General features: G+C 36.9%; 1 protein-coding gene across 3 annotated transcripts in view; it reads right to left on the minus strand.

Annotated features, from left to right (window-relative positions):
• RAD21 (RAD21 cohesin complex component) overlaps window positions 1–14,387 on the minus strand; it is a 29,430-nt gene extending 15,043 nt beyond the window's left edge. The window contains exons 1-4 of one of the 3 annotated variants that reach the window (XM_033203561.1): window positions 14,134–14,387; window positions 6,189–6,364; window positions 2,726–2,855; window positions 1,452–1,551 (exon numbers count right to left, since the gene is read on the minus strand). In XM_033203561.1, the coding sequence (XP_033059452.1) occupies window positions 1,452–1,551; window positions 2,726–2,855; window positions 6,189–6,332 (374 nt within the window). In that variant the 5' untranslated portion in view covers window positions 6,333–6,364; window positions 14,134–14,387. Of the gene's footprint in view, window positions 1–1,451; window positions 1,552–2,725; window positions 2,856–6,188; window positions 6,365–13,641; window positions 13,861–13,885 lie in introns of those variants that run through there. The other 2 variants (XM_033203562.1, XM_033203563.1) reach the window with 2 other exon arrangements.
• Between the last annotated feature and the right edge of the window lie 9,599 nt (window positions 14,388–23,986).

The following is a 23,986-nucleotide window of genomic DNA, read 5'->3' on the forward strand; positions in this document are numbered from 1 at the left end:
GATGCAGCACACTTCACTGTTGTCTTATTTTAAGAAATTGCCGCAGTTACCTCAAACTTCAGCAACCACCACCCATTTCAGTCAGCAGCCATCAACATGGAGGCAAATCCTCCACCACCAAAAGAACTACAACTTGCTGAAGGCTGAGATGATCACTAGCATTTTTTTTTGCAGTGAAGTATTTTTAAGATACGCCCACTGCTTTTTTAAACATAATGCTATTACTGCACACTTAATAGACTATAGACTACAGTGTGAACATAACTTTTATATGCACTGTGAAACCCCAAAATTTGTGTAACTTGCTTTACTGCAGTGGAACCAAACCTACAGTATCTCCAAGGTATGTCTATAATAAGGAATTACTGATAATTTTTTTAAAGGTGTGATGTATTATGGAGGTTTTAAAAATTCTTTTACCTCTAAGAGACAAATATCGAACTATTTACAGATGAAATAAGATTATCTGTTACTTAATTTAAAATAATCTGGTGGGGGCTGTGAGGTAAGCTGGGGGAAAAATAGATGTGATAAGACTGGCAATACACTTGTAATTTTAAAAGCTGAATAACTGACATATATGGCTCATAATCCTAATTTCTCTAGTTATTAGTTATGTTTAAAAATTTCCACAATAAAAAATTTTCAAATACAATGTCAAAAGGAGAGAAAAAAGTTAAATAGCTAGATAGAGCCTAGAACTAATCAATACATATGCAATAACAAAATAGGTCATGAATTTACTCTAATTAGAAGTCACAGATCATTTCAAAAAGCAGAGAAATTTGTAATGGTGTAGAGTGGCTTGGTTGTCAGTTATGCTACTAAGTCCCTTGGAAAGCTATAGTCACGTTCCAACATCATGGCATGATAGCTGGGTGGTAAGGGCTTGAGAAAAGGGAAACATACTACAGTACTCTGCTATAACGGCCATTTCTGTGTAACTCTCTCCTCTCAAATGTGTGTCGTGACAATGACCCTTTGTTGCTCTTCATAAAATGTTATCTCGCATGTTCATTTAAAACAAAACAAAACAAAAAAACAAACCAGAACAGAATTATGGCTCTGAGTATAGCCTGGCCAAGCAGATAACAAGTAGCTGACTTTAACATATAATTCTGAAAAATATCATGAAGCAACAGTTTACAATCCCTGCTATCATTATGTAACAAGCATACCTGACTGTTTCAGTTTACATAAGCTTTGGCCTAAGCGCCTCAAAACTCTCACATCTTAGCTGTGTTAAAGCTGATATCCACATGATTTTCTTACAGAAGAACAACTTTCTAGGTTTTATGTTCCATATTTACATACTATCCTAAATAAACATATATATGCATTTTAGCTACCTGTTAATGTAAAACATTCCAAGGAAAACTATACATTTGGAAGCTAATACTACTGCTTTTTGTAGACCAAGTCAACAATCTTTTTTAAAAGAAGACACATACTCTAAGTCAGGCAGTGGCTGATCAAAGTCATGAAATTCTTCAGGTAAAGTAATGGCATTATAAGCTGCTTCCCGATTTTCCTCAGGCAGGTCAACAACACCTAGAAAAGAAATGCTAAGCGTGAATATCCAGCTACCCATAAATTATCTAGGGATTAGAGAGAGACAAGTAGGTATAATTTCCTAAGTTTATATTCTAATAGAAAGGTTGATAACATATGCAAAATACCTTGAAGCACAACTATTTCTCTTTTACCATGCTCATAAATCGTATTCCTTGCTTTAGGAAAAAGTCAAAGCGCTAATTATGCATTAAGCTCATAAATGTTTAAACAGACACATCAACAAATAACCAGTAATAGTTTCCTAATTAAACATGATATTTATGAGGGCGGAAAAAGAATGACTGCAAAAGAGTACCTTAAATGTTAAAAGGAGCTGGTTATTATAGAGAAAGAATTACACAATTTTAATTTTCTTTATATTTTTCCTACATTTTTCAAGTTGTCTATAATAAATATGCCTTACTTTGAAAGACAAAAAGCATGTTATTTAGATAAAATGTGCTTATTGGTCACATGTTAAGTATTGTAGTCTTTTCCTAAATATTTTACTTTTAAATAAAATCTTAGATCTCAAACATTTTACTGTTCAAATATTGACATAAACTGAAGTACTAGAATGTATCCTCAGTAGAAACTGTTTAAGGTGTTTCTACTATACACATTATTTTCATTAGAATAAAAATTTCATCAATGCTTTTTAAAAATTATAGAAAGATACGTGAATTTAAATATTAATTATCTACTTAGACGGTGGTGTGGTTGGCAGACTCCAGTTTTATAACCGATTATTACCTAAAACAAAACAACAAAAAAACTACAAAGAATATTTACTTAGGAAAAAAGTTTAAAATCCTAAAATTGTCTTTTCTGAGCTATATTTTAAAAAATCATTACATAACAATTAGCTTTCAACATTTCAACCTCTTGATGACTCAGTCATGTAAGCTGCTGAAAAAAGTATTAAAAAGGCAGCTCCAAAGGCAAAACAAAAAAGGGGGTGAGCTCCATTACCTCACAGGGAGAAGAGATGCAAGTAGGTTTCCTCCCTTGAAGCACTGCCTCCCCAAGCCTTGCACTATCTTTGCAGGGTTCCTTGTATTGCAATTATAATAAAGCAAGTAGATTTAGAAAATGCGTTTAGCTAAGTAACACAAAAAAAACAAGACAAACTCCAAAGTAAAAAAAATTAAAAAAACAAGTTCAACAATACCTGGCCGAAAAGCCATCTTTATCTTAATGAATGCTTCATTACAGTCTGCAAGAAGGTATTTGGCTTTCCTGTGATAGATTCGAACTACTCCCAGTAAGAGATGTCCTGATGTCCGTAATGCCATTTTCACCTATGAATAAAACATTAATCATATTTCAAAACCTGCATTTCGTGCTATTTATAGTCTTTATTTTTTTATCTTTTTCCTTTAAAGTTGCCTTATAATCACGTACATTTCTCACTGTCCTTATCTATAAATTCCCTGAAAATTGAATCTCCTGAAAAGACACAGTGAGTGGTAATTCATGAATTAACACAAATATGAAGGAAGCTAGGAAGCAAGCACTAAACCATTCCATGAATTGTGTCATTAGCACATTAAGGAGCACGTAACACTTTTGGTTGCCAGACCAGAGCCATTGTTTCTTGCTGGCTACATCAATTCTGATTTTGTTTGAGAAGCAAATGTCCCCACATTGACAGATGTCTCATTCCTCTCTACTAATACCTGTTCCTGAGTGGGCATGAAACAGTCAATTGAGTAATAGGTGAAGTATGCCAGAGAGTTTCCGAGAAAGATTTTTCCCCAAAAAGAACATCTCTCTCTTCCTTCCCTCTTTCCTGCTTTGTGAATAGGTAGGGCTTGCTTGGTGCTTCATGCGGTCACCCTGTAAACCACAATGCTAAAGTATGAGGACAAGAAGCCAACACTCTAAGGATGGAGAATCCTTGGATGACATAATCAAGCTGCTGAACCAATCTCAGATCTCCCTGTTTCCAAAAGTTTAGTTAATTAAGTCTGTTATTTCCCTTATTGTTTAAGTTACTTTTTACTAAGTTTCCATTAATTGGAAAGCATACTGATTTAAAAACAAAGTTTGGAAAGCATACTAATTGATAAAGAACAATAGTAGCCATAGCCTTTCACCAGAAAATATACTCCCAACCTTTTTTCAAGGCAGATCTTGATCAACATTAATATGGGATACAGTAGGTAGAAAAGCAGTACATGATAAAATAATGAGACAAGACTCCATCTAAACACAAGTATTCAAAATTACTCTAGCAATAAGGAAAATTTACTGAAAGAACAAGGCAATATGAACTCAAACATCCCCAGACACTTTCCCAAACCATGCCATAAAACGCAACAAGTTCTAAGGTAACAAAAAAAGCTTTTAAACATTTGCTTAATGTTTCAATTACGCTTAGTTTATTGTTATTTGTAAAAGAAAATATTGTATTTTAAATTTTATGTGTATTCTCTATAGCACTCTAGGACCCTGCTTATGACACTCAGGTTCTGTATTTGTGAGCATTTTATGTGACTTACAGCATAAAGGATGATGTCTATGGCCATACATTTTTAGACATCTGAAATTATACCAAATGTGTGATCAGATTCAGAATGTATCAGATGATGAATCCCTAATTTAAAAAAAAATTCAAATTAAAATGTTGCTCCTAATGGAAAAACAGAATCTGTTATGTGGTGCTATGAAATTTAAAATTAATATTGACTGAACCTTCACCTAAGAATGGAGGAGGGAAAAAAACCTCTGCTAACTATTATCTTATGTAGCACTAGCAACTTTCAAAAAGTGGTGTTTGGGCAAAAGCTTTCTTTCTGGATTAGTTTGGTTCAGAGTTTAGCCTAGCAGTAGGTAAAATGAGGTATGGTATATGTTTTTCAGCCAGTGTGTGTTAAAGTGTAAACATAAATATAATAAAGATTTCAGGCTACATATTCTGGGAAGGTTCTGCAAAGGGGGCCCGTGGCTCTTCCAGTGGGGGAGTGGAAGAGAGAAGAGAAAAAGAGTATGCAAGCTCGCAGTTGCAAATGAGCCACATGTGACACTTATGCTAAACAACTAAACCAACATTTTCATGACACGAACTGCACACCAAAGCAAACATTAGAAATTTCAGGCCAGTTCACTCTGTGGAAATATCTTTACATCTTGTTACCAAATAGATAAAAGCTCAATCAGAAATGGTTTAAAAAATTTGAAGTAAGAGAAATCACTTTCTCTCATAAACACATTACAATCTTTTACATTATTCTTGAACTGTCTGCTTTCATTTGTGGCTGTTCATGTATATGTTCATTATCAGATTGTCTCATACTCTTTTGTAGTGTCCCCACCCTAAAGGGGCACAAAGTACTCGGTACATATCATGAAAAAATCTGTTATCCTTTTAAGCTGAACACTCGATACTTGCTTACGGATGTTAAAGATTAGCCACACATATACTTTCCAGAAAAGAGTACAATTTCTGCCTTTTCCATTAACTTATCCCAGTAAGCATACCTATTTAAAAAAAATGGAAAATACCAATGTTCTCATACAATTTGACCAGCACTGCAAACTGGTACAATCTCACCAGAACAAACTGTTAGTATGTATCAGAAATCTCAAAAACATGTACATCACTTGGCCTATCAATTATAATGCTAAAAATAAATCTTAAGAAACACTTAAGGGTGTGAACAAACATTTAACAAGAAATGTTTACTAAATGGCTAGTCTTTAAAAAGAAAACAAAACAACCTGTAATCCTACCACCTAGGAAATCTGTAATAATCTTTTGATATGCCTTCTAGGCTTTCCTGTGTACATGTACACAAGTTTTCTTTGTGTATATACGTAAAAACTAACATAACGATTGTTAGAAGGCTGCATCCAGGAAATAGAGCAAAACTTAGGAAAAGGCACAGATTTCTCATAAACACCCCCTTCCTCACACACAGATAATCTTACCCACAATTGACACCTCTCATCAGTGTAGCATTTATTAAAATTGATAAACTTGTAACACATCATTACCAAAAGTCCGTAGTTCACAACAGGGTTCACGCTTAGTGTTAGACATTCTACGAGTTTGGACAAATGTAAATGACATTTGTTAAGCATTACACTATCAGGTAAAACAGTTTTACTGCTCTAAAAATAATCGTCTGTGCTCTGCCTACTCAACCCTCCATTCTCTCCCCAACTTCCCATCTTTTTACTGTCTCATTTGTATAGTTTTGGCTTTTCCAGAATGTCCTACAGCTGCAATCACATAATATATAGCCTTTTTAGATTGGCTTATTTTACTAAGTAATATGCATTTACAGCACTTCTACCTCTTTTTTTTTTTTGATACAGGGTCTCAAATAAAAGCTCCTCTAAGGAACAGATCAGTAAACAATATTTGGGCACTGCCCTGACTGATGCTTATTTGCCATTCAAAATAGGCAAATCAAAATATCAGGGCATATAGAGATTTTTTTTAAAGAAAAAGAGAATCACACCGTAATCATATCAAATTTATCTAGAGATGATAAGGACTTCACATAATAAAAACTTCAAAAGATTTTCCTTGCCCTCCAATGCACCTAAAACTGTTTTAGAAGTTCTATTTTCACATATCAATAAAAAATCAACAAAGTGAATAAAAATGTCAACATCAAACATACCTTTGGTGAGATGATACTCTCCACGCTGCTCTCTAAATTACACTCAAACACATGGGCTTTGGTTAGCTTCTTATCCCAATGGGCCGCTAGCCAAATTTTGGCCAGCGGCCCTCTTTTACTGAGAACAAAATGTGCGTAGAACATTGTTCTGGTTGGCTATGAAAATAGAAGAAAACCTAAGGGGAAAAGCAGTTAATGTAAATATCATCTGACAATTGAAATACTTATTAAGACATAAGAAATCTAAAATTTTTCTTCACTAATATAAAAACTATAAAAGGCCCGAGTAAATGTTTAATATGTATTTTAAAAACAACAGATTAAACACAAATCTATTGCTTTAATTTTGAGAGAAGAAAAAAAAAAATAGACCCCAAAATACTAAGAGCTGAAAGTAAAAGGGCCAAGAGTCAAATTGCTTTCATGCCTTGTTTCATTTCTATCATGACTGACAGTGGAAATAGTCTGTTTACTGGCCAGAAGTTAAGAGAATATATTTTTCATAGCAAGAAAAGAAAATCTATGAAGAAAGATACTCAGATACAGGTATCAATCTGTGGAAATTTCTATTTTTAGAATCCCATTAAAAATCGTGATTCCGGGATAAATTATCTCTAAAATTGCTACCACACAAAAAGTACTGTAGTAAGCATTTCACATTCCACCAAGCAAAGCTAAGCAGGTGGGCTGGCCCCATTTTACAGGTGGGTAGTTTAGAAAAATCGAGGTTCAAAAAAGGTAAGGAATTATATATATAGTTTTCTTAACTCAAGAACTTACAAAGCATTTGTCTACTTATAATTTAAATATGAAATCAGGGACAATGGTAGAGCAGAAGATTTATCTTATGACTGAAAGTCTTGGAATCACAAATATGTTACTGACATTTTACTTTCCTTCAGCACTCTAATGTATTAAGAAAGGCAGCCTGCAAATCCCAGTTCAGAAGAGTATATCAGCTGCATGAATTTCCAGATTTAAAACAAATCTATTAATTTTTTTCTAAAATGTCCACGACTAGAAAACAATATATGCCTTGCTTTACAGAAACAAAAATCAAGTACATGTACAATACATAAAAAGTACTTTAAAATTTTAATTTGAAATAGTCACAGGGAGTTATACAGATAGTAGGCCCCGTGTACTTTACCTAGTTTCTCCCAATGGTGACATCTTAAATAACCACAATATAGTATCAAAACCAGGGCACTGACATTGGTTCAATATGTCTATAGACTTTTATAACAGTTTATCACATGTGCAGATTTGTAGAATCACTACTGCAAAAAGATACATAGTTATTCCATCACTATAAAACTCTTCACATTCATCCCTCTCTTCCTGCCATTCCTAAGTCTTGACAAGCACCATTTCTAATTTCTAATTCTACGTTTCTAATTTTGTCACTGTTTTTCTTTTAAGAGATGGGGTCTCATTTTGTCTGCCAGGATGGAGTGCAGTGATGTGATCATAGCTCACTGCAGCCTTGAACTCCTAGGCTCAAGCAATCCTCCTGCCTTAGCCTCTCAAGTAGTTGGAACTACAGGTATAAGTCACCACACTGGACTTAATTTTGTTGTTTTGAGAAAGTTATATAAATGAATCATATACTATGTGACTTTCTGAAATGGCTTTTTGGATCTAGCACAATGCTTCTGTGATCCAAGCTATTATATTTATCAATAGTATATTCCCTTTAACTGTTGGACAGCATTTCATGAGATGCATGTACCACCATATGCTTGGACATTCACCTACTGAAGGACATTTAGCTGTTTCCCAGTTTTGGGCTATTACAAATAAAGCTGCTATAAATATTCATGTACGTATTTTTGGTGAACGTTAAGTTTTCATTTCTCTAGGACAACTGTCCCGAAGTGTGACTGCTGACAAGTATCGTGTTTGTTTAGTTTTTAAAGAAATTTTAATACAGTTATCAAAATAAGTGAGTTTTTTTACATTTATAGACAAGATCATCAAATTTATATGGAAAAGAAAATAAACTAAAAAAGCTAAAACTATTTTTTTTTAAAGTGAGAAAAATTAGTCTATTTGATTTCAAGACTTACTGCATAGCTATAATACTCAAGATTGGTATTGGCAGAGGAATCACATAGTCAATGAAACAGAACTGAGAACCCAGAAATAGCCCGCACAACTAAGTTCAACCGATTTTTTTTTTTTTTTTGCGAAGATGCAAAAGCTATCTAATGGAGAAATGATAGATTTTTTCAACAAATGGTGCTGGAGTGATTAAATACGATCTGAAGGCCAGAAAACATGCACGCATGTACGCACACACGCACACACACGCACGTACCCCCAACAAAACAAAAACGGCAAGACAAAAACCCTCCACCTAAATCTCACACATTATATAAAAATTCAAAACAGACAAAACTTTTAAAAAATGGCAGGGGGAACCTTCAGTATCTAAAGCTTGGTAAAAATTTTGACACAACACCAAAAACACAACCCATGAAAGAAAAGTTCTTGCTCAATAAACTCGCCTTTATCAAATTACACTTCTGCTCTACGAGAGAAATGCAAAGACAAACTATAGACTAGGGAAAATATTTGCAAACCACACATCTGACTAGAACTCAGATACAGAATATGTAAAGAATTCTCAAAACTTCAGGGGTAAAAAGAAAAAAAAATCCAATTAGAAAGTAAGCAAAGAGGCCAGGCATGCTGGCTCATGCCTGTAATCCCAGCACTTTGGCAGGCCAAGACAGGCAGATCACTTGAGGCCAGGAGTTCAAGACCAGTCAGGGCAATCTAATCTGGCAAAACCCCGTCTCTACCAAAAAACACAGAAATTAGCCACATGTGGTGGCATGTACCCATAATCCCAGCTATTCAGGTGGCTGAAGCAGGAGAATTGCTTGAACTCAGGCTGTGGAGGTTACAGTGAGCTGAGAAAGCGACACTGCATTCCAGCCTGGGTGACACAGCAAGACTGTCTAAAAACAAAAAAAAAAAGTGAGCCAAAGAAGAGAAATTTCACAGAAAAAGTTTACTGATGACAAATAAGAACATGAGACGTTCACTTATCCTAGGCATTTGAGAAATACCAATTAAGGCCAAAAATGTTATCACCACACACTTAATATAAGAGCTAAACTAAAAAATAGTGGCAACATCAAATGCTGGCAAAGACAGAGAAGCTGGATCTCTTACACCGCAGGTGTGACTAAAATCTCTTTTGAATTAGCTTTTTTCTAAAAGACACAGAGTAACTGTTTTTCATGTTTTCAGAGTCTGTAAATCTTAAAATGAGAATTTTGCTTACTGTACTTTCAATTAAAAATGTGCCAATTCTTTCCAATGATGTAGAGAAAATATATTTTAATTAAGCATATCACAAGCAACAGATTTCTTACATGTCAAAAATATTTGGCAGGGTGGGGGGCTGTGGTGTAAGACTAATGCAGTCAGGTTTGCTTCATCTCCATTTCCATCACTTAACAGTAAAGAGCCTTGAAATTCTCATTCTCTCAATCTAATGTTCCTAAAGGATTATTAATTCATACCAAAAAAAATTTTCTCTCAAAAGAAAAACAAACAGGCTTTGTCAACTGTCTAATGTTGTAAACTCTTCCTCCTAAATTTGGAGTTAAGGAAGGAAGAAATTGGGTAGGCGTGGTGGCTCCCACCTGTCATTCCAGCACTTTGGGAGGCCAAGGTAAGAGGATTGCTTGAGGGCAGGAGTGCCAGACCACCCTGGTCAATATAGCAAGACTCTGTTTTTATTGAAAAAAAAAAAAAAAATGAAGAAATACTATGTTCTACACTAAGAACTCAGACAAAATACTCTTAACGTACGAGCATTAACTAATAACACCTAAAAGGTGCTTTATTTGCCATTTAGTATTTTACAGATTAAAACACGCTTCCCGTACTGGAAGAGAGCCTCCTATGTTTCAAATCAGTGCCTACTTCAAGTCTTAAAATGTTCTAACAAAACTTAAGCTGCTCTTACTGTGTTATAAAATCTAGAGAACTTCATAGAAATCCAACATGGCAGCGTTTTCTGAGAAATATAATCACTGTTGTACAGGACAAGCCCCAAGTTCCACTACGGAAGCAAGCAACTGTATCCTAAACAAAAAACTCCCTAATACTAAGCTTCTAGAATACTATCTGTCGCAGGACAATTACTAAATATGTGCTTAATGAATAAGTAAATAAGATCCACCAAGTGATCTCATAATTGACATATGTAAAAAATTTTAGACGTTTTAAAAATTAAAACTACTGGCATTTTTCAACAGGTGTCAGTAGCTCATGGCCAGCACTTCAGCTGCTGATCAGAGCATCGTGCCTAAAATATCCCAGCTATGCAGAGGCAGAGATTCCTAAATAGATGTCTGTTTGGCATAGGATGGGGCTAAGGAAGGCAGAGCGATGCTAAAATTAATGTGGGAAACAATTAGCAAGAGGAAATCACTCTAATAGCCAAAGGAAGCCAAAGGAGCAGTGGTGGATGGACTCCTGGTGTGTATCTGAATAAGGAGAAAGTGTAATTATAATTGCCTTTTAAGCCCATTTTTTTTTCCTTGATAACACCAAACTTTACCCAATCTTTTAAAAAGTCGATTAATCTCTTCAGGTTTTGAAGATTCTATATTCTGCTAAATCCTTTATGAAAACCCTGTGCAGAAAATCTGCATTTGATACCAGAGCACAACTTAGCATTTCATGATTTGAGAATCATTTTTTTCTAAAGCGGCAACATTTTTTTTCAATTGATCCTAAAAAATTAAAATCTGATGTGAAACAGCAGAAAGACTGCTATTTTAGAACATATTCAAGAATGCAAAAAATGGCAATTTAAGACTGTTTCAAAGAATCAGTCAAACTGAGGCTCATGCTTCTAGGATAGTATGTCATTACCAAAATTTCACTCATTAGAAAGCATGGCAGGACAGTGGTTGTGTAAATTGGTACTGTCCTCTCTGAAGGACAATATGACAACATTTTATAAAAATTTCACTTACACTTTCTAGCCAAAAATTGCACTTTCAGTAATCAATACAAAAGATATACTTGGAGATGCATATTACTAAAGACAAAACCAAAAATCCAAACACCAAAAAACCCCCAAAAAACTTACTAAAGCACTACGTGTTTTATGTATCCAACCTCTTCATGACTGTCCTACAGAAGTAAATATTGGCCCATTTTACAAATGGAGAAAACAGATGAAGATAAGTAAATGTCACTAGTATTTAATGGAAGTGGAACTTGAACTTCAGAATCCACACTTCTAAGTACAACACTATGCTGCCTTGCCAGAGCAGAATAGAACATTCGAAATAACCTACTTGGCCATCAATAAAGGATATGAAAAATTAATATACCCAAACAACGGAATACAGTCCGTCCTCCTTATCCATGGCTTCTGCATCCATGGACTAAACCAACCCAGGATCAAAAATTGTTGGCGGGGGGGAGGAGACAAAAAATAATGCAAATTAAAAACTATAACAACTATATTAACTATTAACATAGCATTTACATTGTAATATTATAAATAGAGATGATTTGAAGTATATGGGATGTGAGTAGGTTATACGCAAATACTACACTATTTCATATAAGGGACTTGGGCATTCGTGGTTTTGGTTCTGGAACCAATTCCCCTTTAATACCAAGGGACGATTGTACAATACAGCTTTAAACAAGAATACAACATTTCGGCTAACATGGAAAATCTCCAGGTTAAGTGCAGAAAAGTTGGAGTTTCAAAAAAGAATGCTCTTTCTCTATATATTTACGAGTTCTTGAATAAGCTTAAAATATCTGTGATGTACACACGAAACTGGTGATACTGGTTACCTCTGGAAAGTAGGTATGCTGGGCAAGCGAGACCTACCTTTTTGTACTGTTTATGCGCACACACACATATATTTTAATTCGGGACATGTACACCACCTATTCAAAGTAAAAACTATTTCAGAAGTAAAGACATAATCCTGCTATTGTCATTAACTAGCAGGTTAAGCTGCCTAACCTTTATGCAGTTCAGTTTCCCTACTATAAAAACCTGAAAGGTTGAAATCTGGTGATTTACCTAATCTTTGAAAACATCAATACCTAATTCAGATCAGAATGGAGCTACCTCTGCAGGGGAGTGGTGGGAAGGATCTCAGAAGGTATTTCTAACCCTGCACACTAGAACTCCATTTTGGTTCTAACATTCTTTGACTAAAGGTTTTACAATCAGACAGCCTTAGGTTCAAATTCAGCTCCCTCTTTGCTTGGTTGTTCTGTAACGGTGAATAAGTTATTTCTCAACTATAAAGTAGGATAATACTCACCGAAAAAGATTATGAAAATTAAATACAAGGGCACACCTAACATAGTACCACTGCTGATGCAAAGAGTAACTGAAGACAATCTTGCAGCAAAACATTAACCAGCTAGTATAATCATGCCTGCCAACTCTGGTATGACATTTAAACTAAAAGCACAACTTTTATTCCTCAAGAATTAGAAAACTTCCATTCTGTACCAAACGTAAAAGACAGAGTTTCTCAGAATTTGTATGTTTCACAAAATAATAATTCACCAGAAATTATCTTTTGTAATCCCGACTTGTGTATAAAAAGCACTATATCTATCAGTTATACACTGCTGTCACCTGAACTATACAAACTGTTAACTTATTTGAAGATTAGATACGGCGTATGTCCTCATCAACGCCTTTCCAAAAATAATTGGTTGCCTCCGACATTAACAAAGGTATTTAATGACTTCACGATTTCAGAAACCTTCTCCTGCCTGTCTCTAAAATCCTACAGACTCGCACAGCCCGCTGGCATTTACATCCAATTTAAGAAAATAGAAATTTTTGCCGGAAAACCAATTACTCTTCTAGCCAGTATAATGACAGCAAAGATTAACTTTCCCTTGCAAAAAGAAGCCGATAAACACGAGCCTTTCCCAGAAACCCTTCACACAAACGCTTTTTTTTTTTTCACGCTGAAGACACTGACAAATCAGAGTGACCAAGTAAATCCCCCAATGTTTCCCTCTTACAAATTTGAAGAAGGCCGCTAAGTCTGGCAGCACAACCCGACAGTGTCACCCCACACTATCAGAGCGGATCATTCGCAAAAAGCCTTTTTCAGCGACGAAAAGGGCATCAAGCATTTATCAGAAACACACACTTCCCCAGAGAGTCTCTACAACACCCGATATCCTTAATCACTTTAAAGAATGATTGGAAAAGTTGAAGGGAAAACCAATTATGCAAATATCCTTGGAATAAGAAGCAACTTCCCTCCGTCGCTTTTTCCACGGGTCGGGGCAATATTTAGCATTCCCAACGTAAAAATTATCTTTTTAAAAAAGGAGGGCAGCAGCAGTCACTGGCTGAGGGGCACCCACCGACCTCCCCCACACCGCCCGCCCCACCAGGTCCGCACGTTCTTGAGCCCCGCACCCGAGTTTGGCGGAAGGTTGCTGCTCCTGGGGCTGGCACCGCGGGCGTCGGGCCCGCCACCGCCTCCTCCCAGACAGCCATTTTTACCCGCGGAGTAGGCGGCCCGGTCCCCAGAGCGGGCTCGTTCAAACCTCCTCCCCTCCCTCCGCAGCCCAGGGTTTCCCCGGCCTCCTGGGGGACGTGAGATGGACCCGCAGAGTAACAGCCTTTGTAGATCTCATAATGGATCAGAACCATTTGTTACCGAACAAGCGATGATGCGGGCCCAAGCTGCATGGGTCCGGGCCGAGGGCGGGCCCGGGGCGAAGGGGGCTGGGCGGGTGGCGCCGCCGCTTGGGCGCCGGGAGGGTGGCAGCTAGCGGGGGCGCGGCGAGGGCCGCCTTCTCCCTCGCCCTCCAGCCCCCAGCAGTCCGGCTCCCCGACGGCAGCGCGGCGGGGAAAGGGTGGGGGGAGGGAGCTGGAGGAAAAGAAGGGGTCGGCCGAGTCTCTTACCTTGCTCTCCGCGGGAGTTGGGCGGGCTGGGTGGCCCGGGGAGGGGAAAAGGGTCGGGGGAGGGGGCGGGGAAAGGGGGGAGCCCTAGCGAGGTGTAGCTTCGGAGCACCTCCCGCCGCCGCCACAGCCGGCGCCTCCTTTCCGATTCACTCAAACAAACAAGATGGCTGCCGTTACGCCGCGGCTCTTCCTGCCGCCCAAATCCTCGGTTCAAATCGGCAGGATGTTTACGGTCAAAATGGTACCTGTGCGCCTGCGCAGCCAGCCTAAGCCGCAGAAGGAGCGGCGCAGGCGCAATGACTATTTCCTTTTCTTTGGAACCCGCCCTGTTTGTGGAGTCCGCAACTGAGCAAGCGCAAAGGTGATTCTCTTGCGACAGGGTCTTTGAGAGTTGCGGTGTTAGCCAATAGCGCGGGATAGCGCACGCCGAGTGCTTTCCAGTGCGGCGAATATTTGCGTTTAGCTTTATTCTTGTGCTTGTTTTAAAGAAAAAAGCTGTAGTGGTGCAATTTTGTGTGCCCCCACCAAAAAATTCATTTTATGGCTCTATAGGGATGAGGTAACATAAAAACCTCAAACTAACTCCTTCAAATATAGAGGTTCATTTATTCAGTCGACCTGTATTATAGAGGGTCTTCTGTTTGCTATGCTTTGGGCTCTGGATGTAGTGATTAATATAACAGAGATAATACCTGCTCTTTGGAAATTTTCAGTATAGCTTGGGAGGAATCTTAAAATTTCTTATTTTAAAAGACTTACTTGTAAGAAATTTACTTTTGTTAAAATATTGTAGAGATCTTTCCAGTGATGAAAGAAATTGAAGAGGACACACAAAAAATGGAAATATATTCCATGTTCATGGATTGGAAGAATCAATATTGTTACAATTTCCATACTACCCAGAGCAATCTACAGATTCAATGTAATCCCTATCAAAATATCAATGACATTCCTCACAGAAAGAGGAAAAAAATCCTAAAATTTATATGGAACCACAATAAGACCCAGAATAGCCAAAGCAATCCTAAGCAAAAGAATAAAGCTGAAGGCATCACATTACCAGACTTCAAATTATATTACAAAGTTATAGTAAACAAAACAGCATGGTGCTGTTTGTTACTAAACATAGTATAGTATTACTATACTATACTACATTACTATACATAGACTAATGGAACAGAATAGAGGACCTATAAATAAATCAATACATATACAGTCAACTAATTTCTGACAAAGCTGCCAAGAACATACATTGGGAAAAGGACGGTCTCTTCCAAAAATTGTTCTGGAAAAACTAGATAATTATATGTAGAAGAATGAAACTAGATCACTATCTTTTGCTGTATTAAAAAAAAACCAAAATGACTTAAAGACTGGAATCTAAGATTTGAAACTACTAGAAGAAAACGTTAGGGAAATGCTTCAGAACCAAATATTTCTTAGTAAGACCTTAAAAGCATAGGCAAGCAAAGCAAAAATTGGCAAATGGTATCATGCCAAGTTAAGAACCTTCTGCAAAGCAAAGGAAACAACGAAGTGAAGAGACAACCATCAGTGGGAGAAAATACTTGCAAACTACTCATCTATCACAGGATTAATAGCCAGAATATATAAAGAGCTCAAACAATATAGGAAAATAATCCAATTAAAAAATGAGCAAAAGACCTGAATGGGTAGTTCTCAAAAAAGATATACAAATGGCCAACAGGTATGTGAAAAAAATGCTTAACATCACTAATCATCAGAGAAATGCAAATCAAAACTGGGATGAAGTATAATCTCATCCTAGTTGAAATGGCTTTTATCCAAAAGATAGGCAATAATGAATGCTGATAAAAATGTGGAGAAAGAGGAACACTTGTACACTGTTGGTAGGAATGTACAGCACTGTGAAGAACAGTATGGAAATTCCTCAAAAACCTAAATATAGAGCCACCATGTGAGCCAGCAATCCCACTCCTGCGTAAATACAAAAAAAAAAAAATCAGTGCATCAGAGTGGTAGCTGCTGTCTCACATTTATTGCAGCAAGATTCACAATTGTCAAGATACGGAATCAACGTAAGTGTCCATCAGTGGATAGATGGGTAAAGAAAATGTGGTACATATACATAAGATAATATTTTTCAGCCATAAAAAAGAAAAAAAAGTCCTTTCATTTGCTGCCACGTGGATAGAACTGGAAGACATTAAGTGAAATAAACCAGGCACAGAAAGACATTAGTGTGAATGTTCGCACTAATGTGTGGTAGCTTAAAAAAAAAAAAGAACTCATGGAGATAGAAGGTAGAATGATGGTTACCAGAGCCTGGGAAGGGTAGTGGGGAGAGGGCAGATCAGTACAAAATCTGCCCCCTCAGATTTGGTACAAAAATACAATTAGAAGGAATAAAATCTAGTGTTTGGTAGCACAATAGGGAAACTATAGTTAATAACTTACTGTGTATTTCAAAATAACTAAAAGAGTGGAATTGGAATGTTTCTAACACAAAGAAATGATAAATACTTGAGGTGTTGGATATCCCAATTACCATGATTTGTTACACATTGTATGCTTGTATTGAAATATCAGATGTACCTTATAATTATGTACAACTATTATGAATCTGTAATAATAAAAACGTTTTTTAAAAAGAAATTTTGTGTCCAGTTTCTGAATGTATTTTCATTTTAAAGTAAAACACACAGGAAAAACAAACATTTAAGTCTATATATTCCTCACTGTCAGCAACCACTACTTCTGGACTGATTTGTCACACATTGTATGCTTGTATTGAAATGTTAGATGTACCTTATAATTGTGTGCACCTGTTATAAATCCATAATAATAAAAATGTTTTTTAAAAAGAAATTGTGTCCAGTTTCTGAATGTATTTTCATTTTAAAGTAAAACAGGAAAAGCAGACATTTAAGTCCATATACTCCTCATTGTCCGCAACCACTACTTTTGGACACTTCCAGGGTTTTAATGACACACAGAACAACTCACTTTTACCCTTCTTATGCTGCTATAGGGGGTGGATAAGAAAGTGGAGAGTCTTGTGCTCCACTCGCAGTGGGTCAACTGTTTTGGGGTTGGGGCAAGGTTAGTCTCACTGGCTGGAGTCCATTAGCTAAGTGGCCATACTGGCCAGAGCTCAAAGCTTCATCAAGTGAATTCCTGTTTTAGTTAGCCAAATATGTTAGGTTCTTTTGGTGTGTTTTCTAGTGGAGACTTTAAGAAGTTGGCATTAAGGCTAGTTGTTAAAATCCCAAGCTGGAGAGTGAAGGGGTACAAGCACTTTTAACATTTTAAACATGCTTTCCCTCGACCAATATAGATTAGACACTCAAAGCACTTAAATCCTTCCTGCTGGTGTGGCTTTAAGCAAACTCAACAGTGGCAGTTGTTGCATCATCTCAAGAAAAAAAAAAAAACACGCTCATTGACAAACTCCTTACAGCAGAAATTAGATTTCTGTCAGTGAACAATTTAATCCTTCACTTCAAAATAATTTAAGCGTATCAGCTGCTAAATGACCTCAAAACTAATCACGTGGGAAAAGTCTCCTGTCAGGTTAAGAATCACACAACCATGTTGCATGGTGAAGATGTTGTTGTTCATATTAAATTTCCGTTTAAATCAATCTTAGCTTCAGAAGATGGCCAGGTGGATATGCATTGGTACTTCCTGTCTATCTTATATTACATTAGCTTTTAGAGTTTTTGTTCATGGAACCATATGTTTTTCCTCTGTATTTGAATAAAAACAATTCTCTTTTCCTCATTTCTAGCAGCGAGTCTGATTCTAATATTTAAATCAACAGGCTTACCTTTTTCTTACGACATTTTTTTTTTTTACTTTTGGGGGATGGTTATGAACATGGGCTTTGGGTTCAAATTCTTCTCTTCTACCTCCCAGCTGTTTTAACATGTACAATTAATGTCTGGGCTTTGATTTCTTTATTTATAAAATGAGGATAATACTTGTCATGATGGTTGAAATAATTCAATAGGATCACATACACAAAGTGCTTAGTATAGTGCTTGGAACTGAGTAGTTAACAAATGGCAGCTATTACTCTAGTTTTACCTGCTTTCCGAGTAATAAGATATCCAGCAAGGTATGGGAAATATTTATCAGATATTCAATTTATAAGAACATCAGTAAACACCAAGATACTCTAAATGCCCCATTCTAACTATGTCCTGTTTCATGTCTATATTTGAAAACTCTCTCTCTCTCTCTCCTCTCTCTCTCCATCTCTCTCTTACATGCTGTTCTCCTACCCCAAGTTACCTCCCAAAGTACTACATTTCTTTTCTCTTTAACTATTTATTCTTACTCAGAGCTCTCAACTCTGAGCCCACCTTCCCATTTGTAGATTTTGATATAGTTTCTTCACATAGAATCCTAATCCCCTAAACTGCCGGATTTGATTCTTTTGAACAAAGTGTATGTTTTATTCTGGCTTGGAGTCTCCACTTATCAACATACTCATCCATCTCCTTGTATTAAAATGTCAAGTTAAATTTCGTATTGCAGGAGTTAGCTGCAGTATCTCTTCTCCCTGGAATGTGCATTTGTCAAAATTAGTAATTGTGAATTTGTTTGACTAAAACTATGAGAGGACAGATTTCAATTACAGATTTTGTCTTTCTTCAGTTGTAAATGGTATGCTTTCCTTTTCTGATTACTCAGTTGATGACTTGTATAATTTGGGGAAATCACTGTCTGAGAAACTGGGTGTTGTCACTGTCTTGAGTATATCTATAAAAACAGCTGTGTTCTGTCTATATCATGTTATTTTATGACGACACCCCCACCCACACACACACAACTGAGAGTTTTTTGTGAGATAAAAACTGTTATACCAAAAAAAAAAGAAGAAAAAGAAAAAATACTGTTATAGAAAAAGACGATAAAACTTACAGTAGCAGATTCGTTTAAGATTTACCTATACTATTGTAGACTTGTTCCTCTGAACTGGCAAACTTTTAAAACAGGATTCTCTATAACATTAAAATAATTATAGAATCCCAGCACTTTGGGAGGCCGAGGTAGGTGGATCACAAGGTCAAGAGATCGAGACCATCCTGGCCAACATGGTGAAACCCCATCTCTACTAAAAATACAAAAATTAGCTGGGCATGGTGGCGCGTGCCTGTAGTCCCAGCTACTTGGGAGGCTAAGGCAGGAGAATTGCTTGAACCTGGGAGGTGGAGGTTACAGTGAGCCAAGGTCATGCACTCCAGCCTGGCGACAGAGTGAGACTCCGTCTCAAAAAAAAAAAAAAAAAAAGAATACATATATATATTATTATAGTAAGTAGGAAGAGTTAGATGAAGAGAAGAATAAGACAAGAAAATAGATATTTCGGTGTTTGGGAGATGGGTATTAAACATGTGGTGCACTAGATTTTTTAAATTTTTTATTTAAATAAAAATCAAGGTATAAAATATTTGTTACATGAGGTTTCTAAAGGTGATCAAAGAAAAGTTCAGAAAGACTGAATAGCCTCTTTAAGATTTTGGGCCAAGCAAAGAAAAATGGACTGAAAGTGACTAAAAAATTGTAGACTCTGGCTTTTCTTTTAGTGCCAACAGTATCTTGTCTATCCTTACAAGGGGTTTTGATCAAAAAGAGAATGCATTTTAAGGACAAAATTCAAGGAAGAAATGTCATAATCAGACATAAGCATTATATGAGATGTAGAGGAATTAAAGACAAAATGTCATTATTTGAAACAACAATTCTTAATTCACTAGATATTAATTAAATTACTGGTAATAGTGTGTGTGTGTGTGAGAGAGAGAGAGAAAAGGAGAGAGAGAGAAACAGAGAGAAAGAAAGAGTTTTGTAAGCCTTAGAAAACATAGATTTCATTCACAGTCACATCCTCAACTTCAAGCAGAAGCTGAGGTTTGAGTTTTAACGTTTGAGTTGAGGTTTGGGGTTTGAGGCAGGACTCCAGAGAGCAGCTGCAAGCATCCCTGTTATGGCTTGGCTAAGGGTCTGCTCAGGCAGGTATGTATCAGCAATGGAAAATCACCAGGGCCCAGGAGTGGGCCCAGGGATAATAGGGGGTAGTCTCTGTGCCAAATGGAAATGTGAGTTTGTCAAGAACTGAAGTGGAGACCAGGGGAAGCCTCAGAGGCAGAAGCTGGGTCAAGGTCTGTGTTAATCACTTGGACTTTTCTCAGAAAACTTCATTATGATGATATTTCAATGCTGGGGGCATTTTTTTTTTTTTTTTTTTTTTTTTTGAGACGGAGTCTCGCTCTGTCGTCCAGGCTGGAGTACAGTGGCCGGATCTCAGCTCACTGCAAGCTCCGACTCCCGGGTTTACGCCATTCTCCTGCCTCAGCCTCCCGAGTAGCTGGGACTACCTACAGGCGCCCGCCACCTCACCCGGCTAGTTTTTTTGTATTTTTTTTTAGTAGAGACGGGGTTTCACCGTGTTAGCCAGGATGGTCTCGATCTCCTGACCTCGTGATCCGCCCGTCTCGGCCTCCCAAAGTGCTGGGATTACAGGCTTGAGCCACCGCGCCCGGCCGCTGGGAGCATTTTTAACTCTATCTGGGAATTTTTCTCAGTGAGTAGTTTGATGCATTTCCTCTATTTTAAAGCCCATCATATCTTTCATAATTGTGCCGCATCTTTGAGAATAATGGGTGCTAACTGGATACGGTAGTGTGCACCTGTAGTCCCAGCTACTCGAGAGGATGGCTTGAGCCCAGGAGTTCAAATCCAGCCTGGGCAATGTAGCAAACCTCAACTCCAAAAACAGAAAAAAGAAAGAAATAAAAAATAATGGGTGCTTTCTAAAAGCAGAAGGTTAGTGTTTATTCTGAAATCCTTTCGCCATTCTAGAATGCAGACATTTTTGTTTTAATACAATATACATTGTTCCTTTCATTCTGCAAAATTGATTGGAAAAATTACTGGGAAAACTAAGGAAAAATAGGATTGAGATAGATTTCTTAAAACCAATGCAACTAACAAAAGTGCTAACAATCCTAGTAAGAATTACTAAAGACATGTTAAATTGCCACCAATCAAGGAAATAATATAGCAAATATAGTACTTTTACTACAAAGAAGGTGAAAGTGCTTGGTGGAAGGGGTATAAGAAAAGGAAGAAGTTGCTGAGTTATAAGAAAAGAGAGTCAAATGCAGAGATTAAGTGCTTGCTGCAGTAAGCAGTTCAAAGACACAACATGGAGATAAAGTGAGCCAAAAGCTAAATTGAAGTGAATGGGCACCATGTGCCGTGCTTTGTTCTCTGTGGCTAGATGCTCAGCTGTGTTAATTTGTTTTACATGGACTTGATGGGATCAAAAAATTAATGTGCTGGGAAAAAAAGTCACACCTGAGTCAAGGTGACTTCCATGCTGTTTGGAAATCATTCCCCTATTTGCTAATGACATATGAGGAATTAGTGTTATTATAGAAACTCACACTGCAATTTAGTCCCTAAGACTAAATTTGGGGTTTTATTATCCGTGAGATCTGATATATTTATAGTAGGGTGGTAAAGAGTGATATTTCTCCAATTATAATGGGCTTACTACTTACCTTGGGGTCTTGGTTAATTTTAACAGCTTCCAAGTAACTCCAAGGCTGCCTGCCGCTACGTGGACCACACTGAGGATTTTTCTTTGATTTAATTTTAAATCATTTTCAATTTATTTTTATTTTCTTTTATTTTATATTACTTTATTTTTATTTTATATTGTTCTCCAACCCTGTTATATGAAGAGAATTTTTGAAAAATACATTTTGGAATCAAGTAGAACTCGGTTTACATCGTGGCTTTTCTATCTAGTAGCTGTGTAACCTTCAGCAAGTTGCCCAACCTCTCTAAGGTTGAGTTTTCTTATTTGTAAAATCAGATTAATTGTATCTACCACCTCAGTGCTGTGTTGTTTATGACATGCAATGATGTGTATAAAGCATCTAGCATAGTGTTTAGCATGTTATGTGATATCAGTAAACAATGGTAAAAGAGTGTTGCTCTTTTGCCCAGACTGGAGTGCAGGAGAAATCACAGCTTACTCTAGCCTCGACCTCCTGTCTCCAGTGATCCTCTTGCCTCAGCCTCCCAAGTAGCTGGGACTACAGGCATTCACTAACATGCCTGGCTAATTTTTCATAGAGACAAGGTCTCACCATGTTGTCCAGGCTAGTCTCAAACTCCTGAGCTCAAGCAGCCCTCCTACCTCTGCCTCCCAAAGTGCTGGGATTATAGATGTGAGCCACTATGCCCAGCTCTAATCACATACTTATTTTCCTCAACATATTTACTATTTTTTCTCCTGAAATGTACTTATTCTCTCTTTCCTTAATTTATCTTTATTCTATATGGAGTTCTATGGCAAAAGCTGAGAATTGTTTCCCAATATCTTTGTCTTTTTTTTTTTAGTTTGGCACATGGCACCCAGCTAAATGATTACATTTTCCACTGTCTCTTGCATCTAGGTGTGGCGAAGAGAATATGTTTTACTCAAATTTTATGTGGGCATTACTACAAGACATCTGCAAAATGGAGCAACCGTTCTTCTCATTCTTTATTTTGCTGCTTGGAATATAGATGAAATGGCTGGTGCTCCAGCAGCCATTTTGGGCAATGAAGACAAAGGATAAACTAAGGATAGTAAATCAGAGATATGGACAAATCTGAGCACATAACAACTTTGTAGAGTTGTCTCATAAACCAGCAACTGACTACCTCCAGACTTATTTTATGTAAATGAGAAATAAAGTCCTGTCTTGGATTTTTTCCTGTTATATGTAGCTTACTCTAATCCTCACTGATACAAGCACTTACCTGGTTCAAAGAAAGATGAAATACAGGGGGCACAAAAGTTAATGTCTGATCTCTCCTTGCAAGTTCAGCCTTCTATGTCGTATCAGTTGTCTTTCATAGAGTACCATTTTATAACTTCATTGAGAGAATTTTCCGTCCTATAAACTTCACTTCCAAATACTCTTTCTCCCTTATTATTCTTTTTTTTTTTTAATCATTCTGGTAAGTCTCCCACAAAATGTGTTATTCCAAGTCTAATCATACATTCCATTTCTCTTTAAAAACATAAACTATGGGGAAGAAGATCAAGACCTTTAAATCAATACTTATATGGCCAGTTTATCTAATGTCTTTTATTTTCAGAGTCAGTACCTTCACAATTGAAAAACTGAATTTACATGTTTAATCTCAAAACTTGCAGTTCCCTAACATCTGGAGACTTTTGGCTCCCTGACAATATGAGTTTCCTCTGCAGGCAGCATTTCATTTTATCTGAAATGGCTAGTCTTTGATGAATTTAATGAATCCTGGAAAACTCTCTATTATCTCTCTCTCCAAGGTGTTGCCTTTAAAACCGAAAAGCATCTCTTTTTGGCCATGTCAAGTCCGCATATGGCAGTTGCTGAGCATCTCAATAAAATGATCAGGATACGGGGTGGGTGGATAGAACTTTCTAGCTAGCACCTTTCCTCTTTGATACACTATTGAATATAGGTAACTATAGCCTTTTTCTCTGGATGTTCCAGAATCAATCACTGTTCATTGGCTCAGTTGCATCTGATATAAAACCTTTCCCTTACGAACTGTGTACTTCTTATCTGAAATTAACTGGATTCAATTTATGTCAATGTTAGTTCAACCCACTGATAGAATTTTAAGTTGAAGAATTTAGGTTTTCACGCTGGACAAACTCTTTGTCAACTAGACAGTGGAAGGCTGGGTTAAAAGGGATAATGTTTAGCAAGTATTGTTTATTTTTTATGTGAAAATGGTATTGTGGTTATGTTTTTAAAGAGTGACCTTGTGCTTAAAAATATATACTAACATAGCTACAGGTAAAATGATA

This window comes from Trachypithecus francoisi, unplaced genomic scaffold (genome assembly GCF_009764315.1).
Source record: "Trachypithecus francoisi isolate TF-2019V2 unplaced genomic scaffold, Tfra_2.0 Lachesis_group7, whole genome shotgun sequence".
NCBI lineage: Eukaryota > Metazoa > Chordata > Mammalia > Primates > Cercopithecidae > Trachypithecus > Trachypithecus francoisi.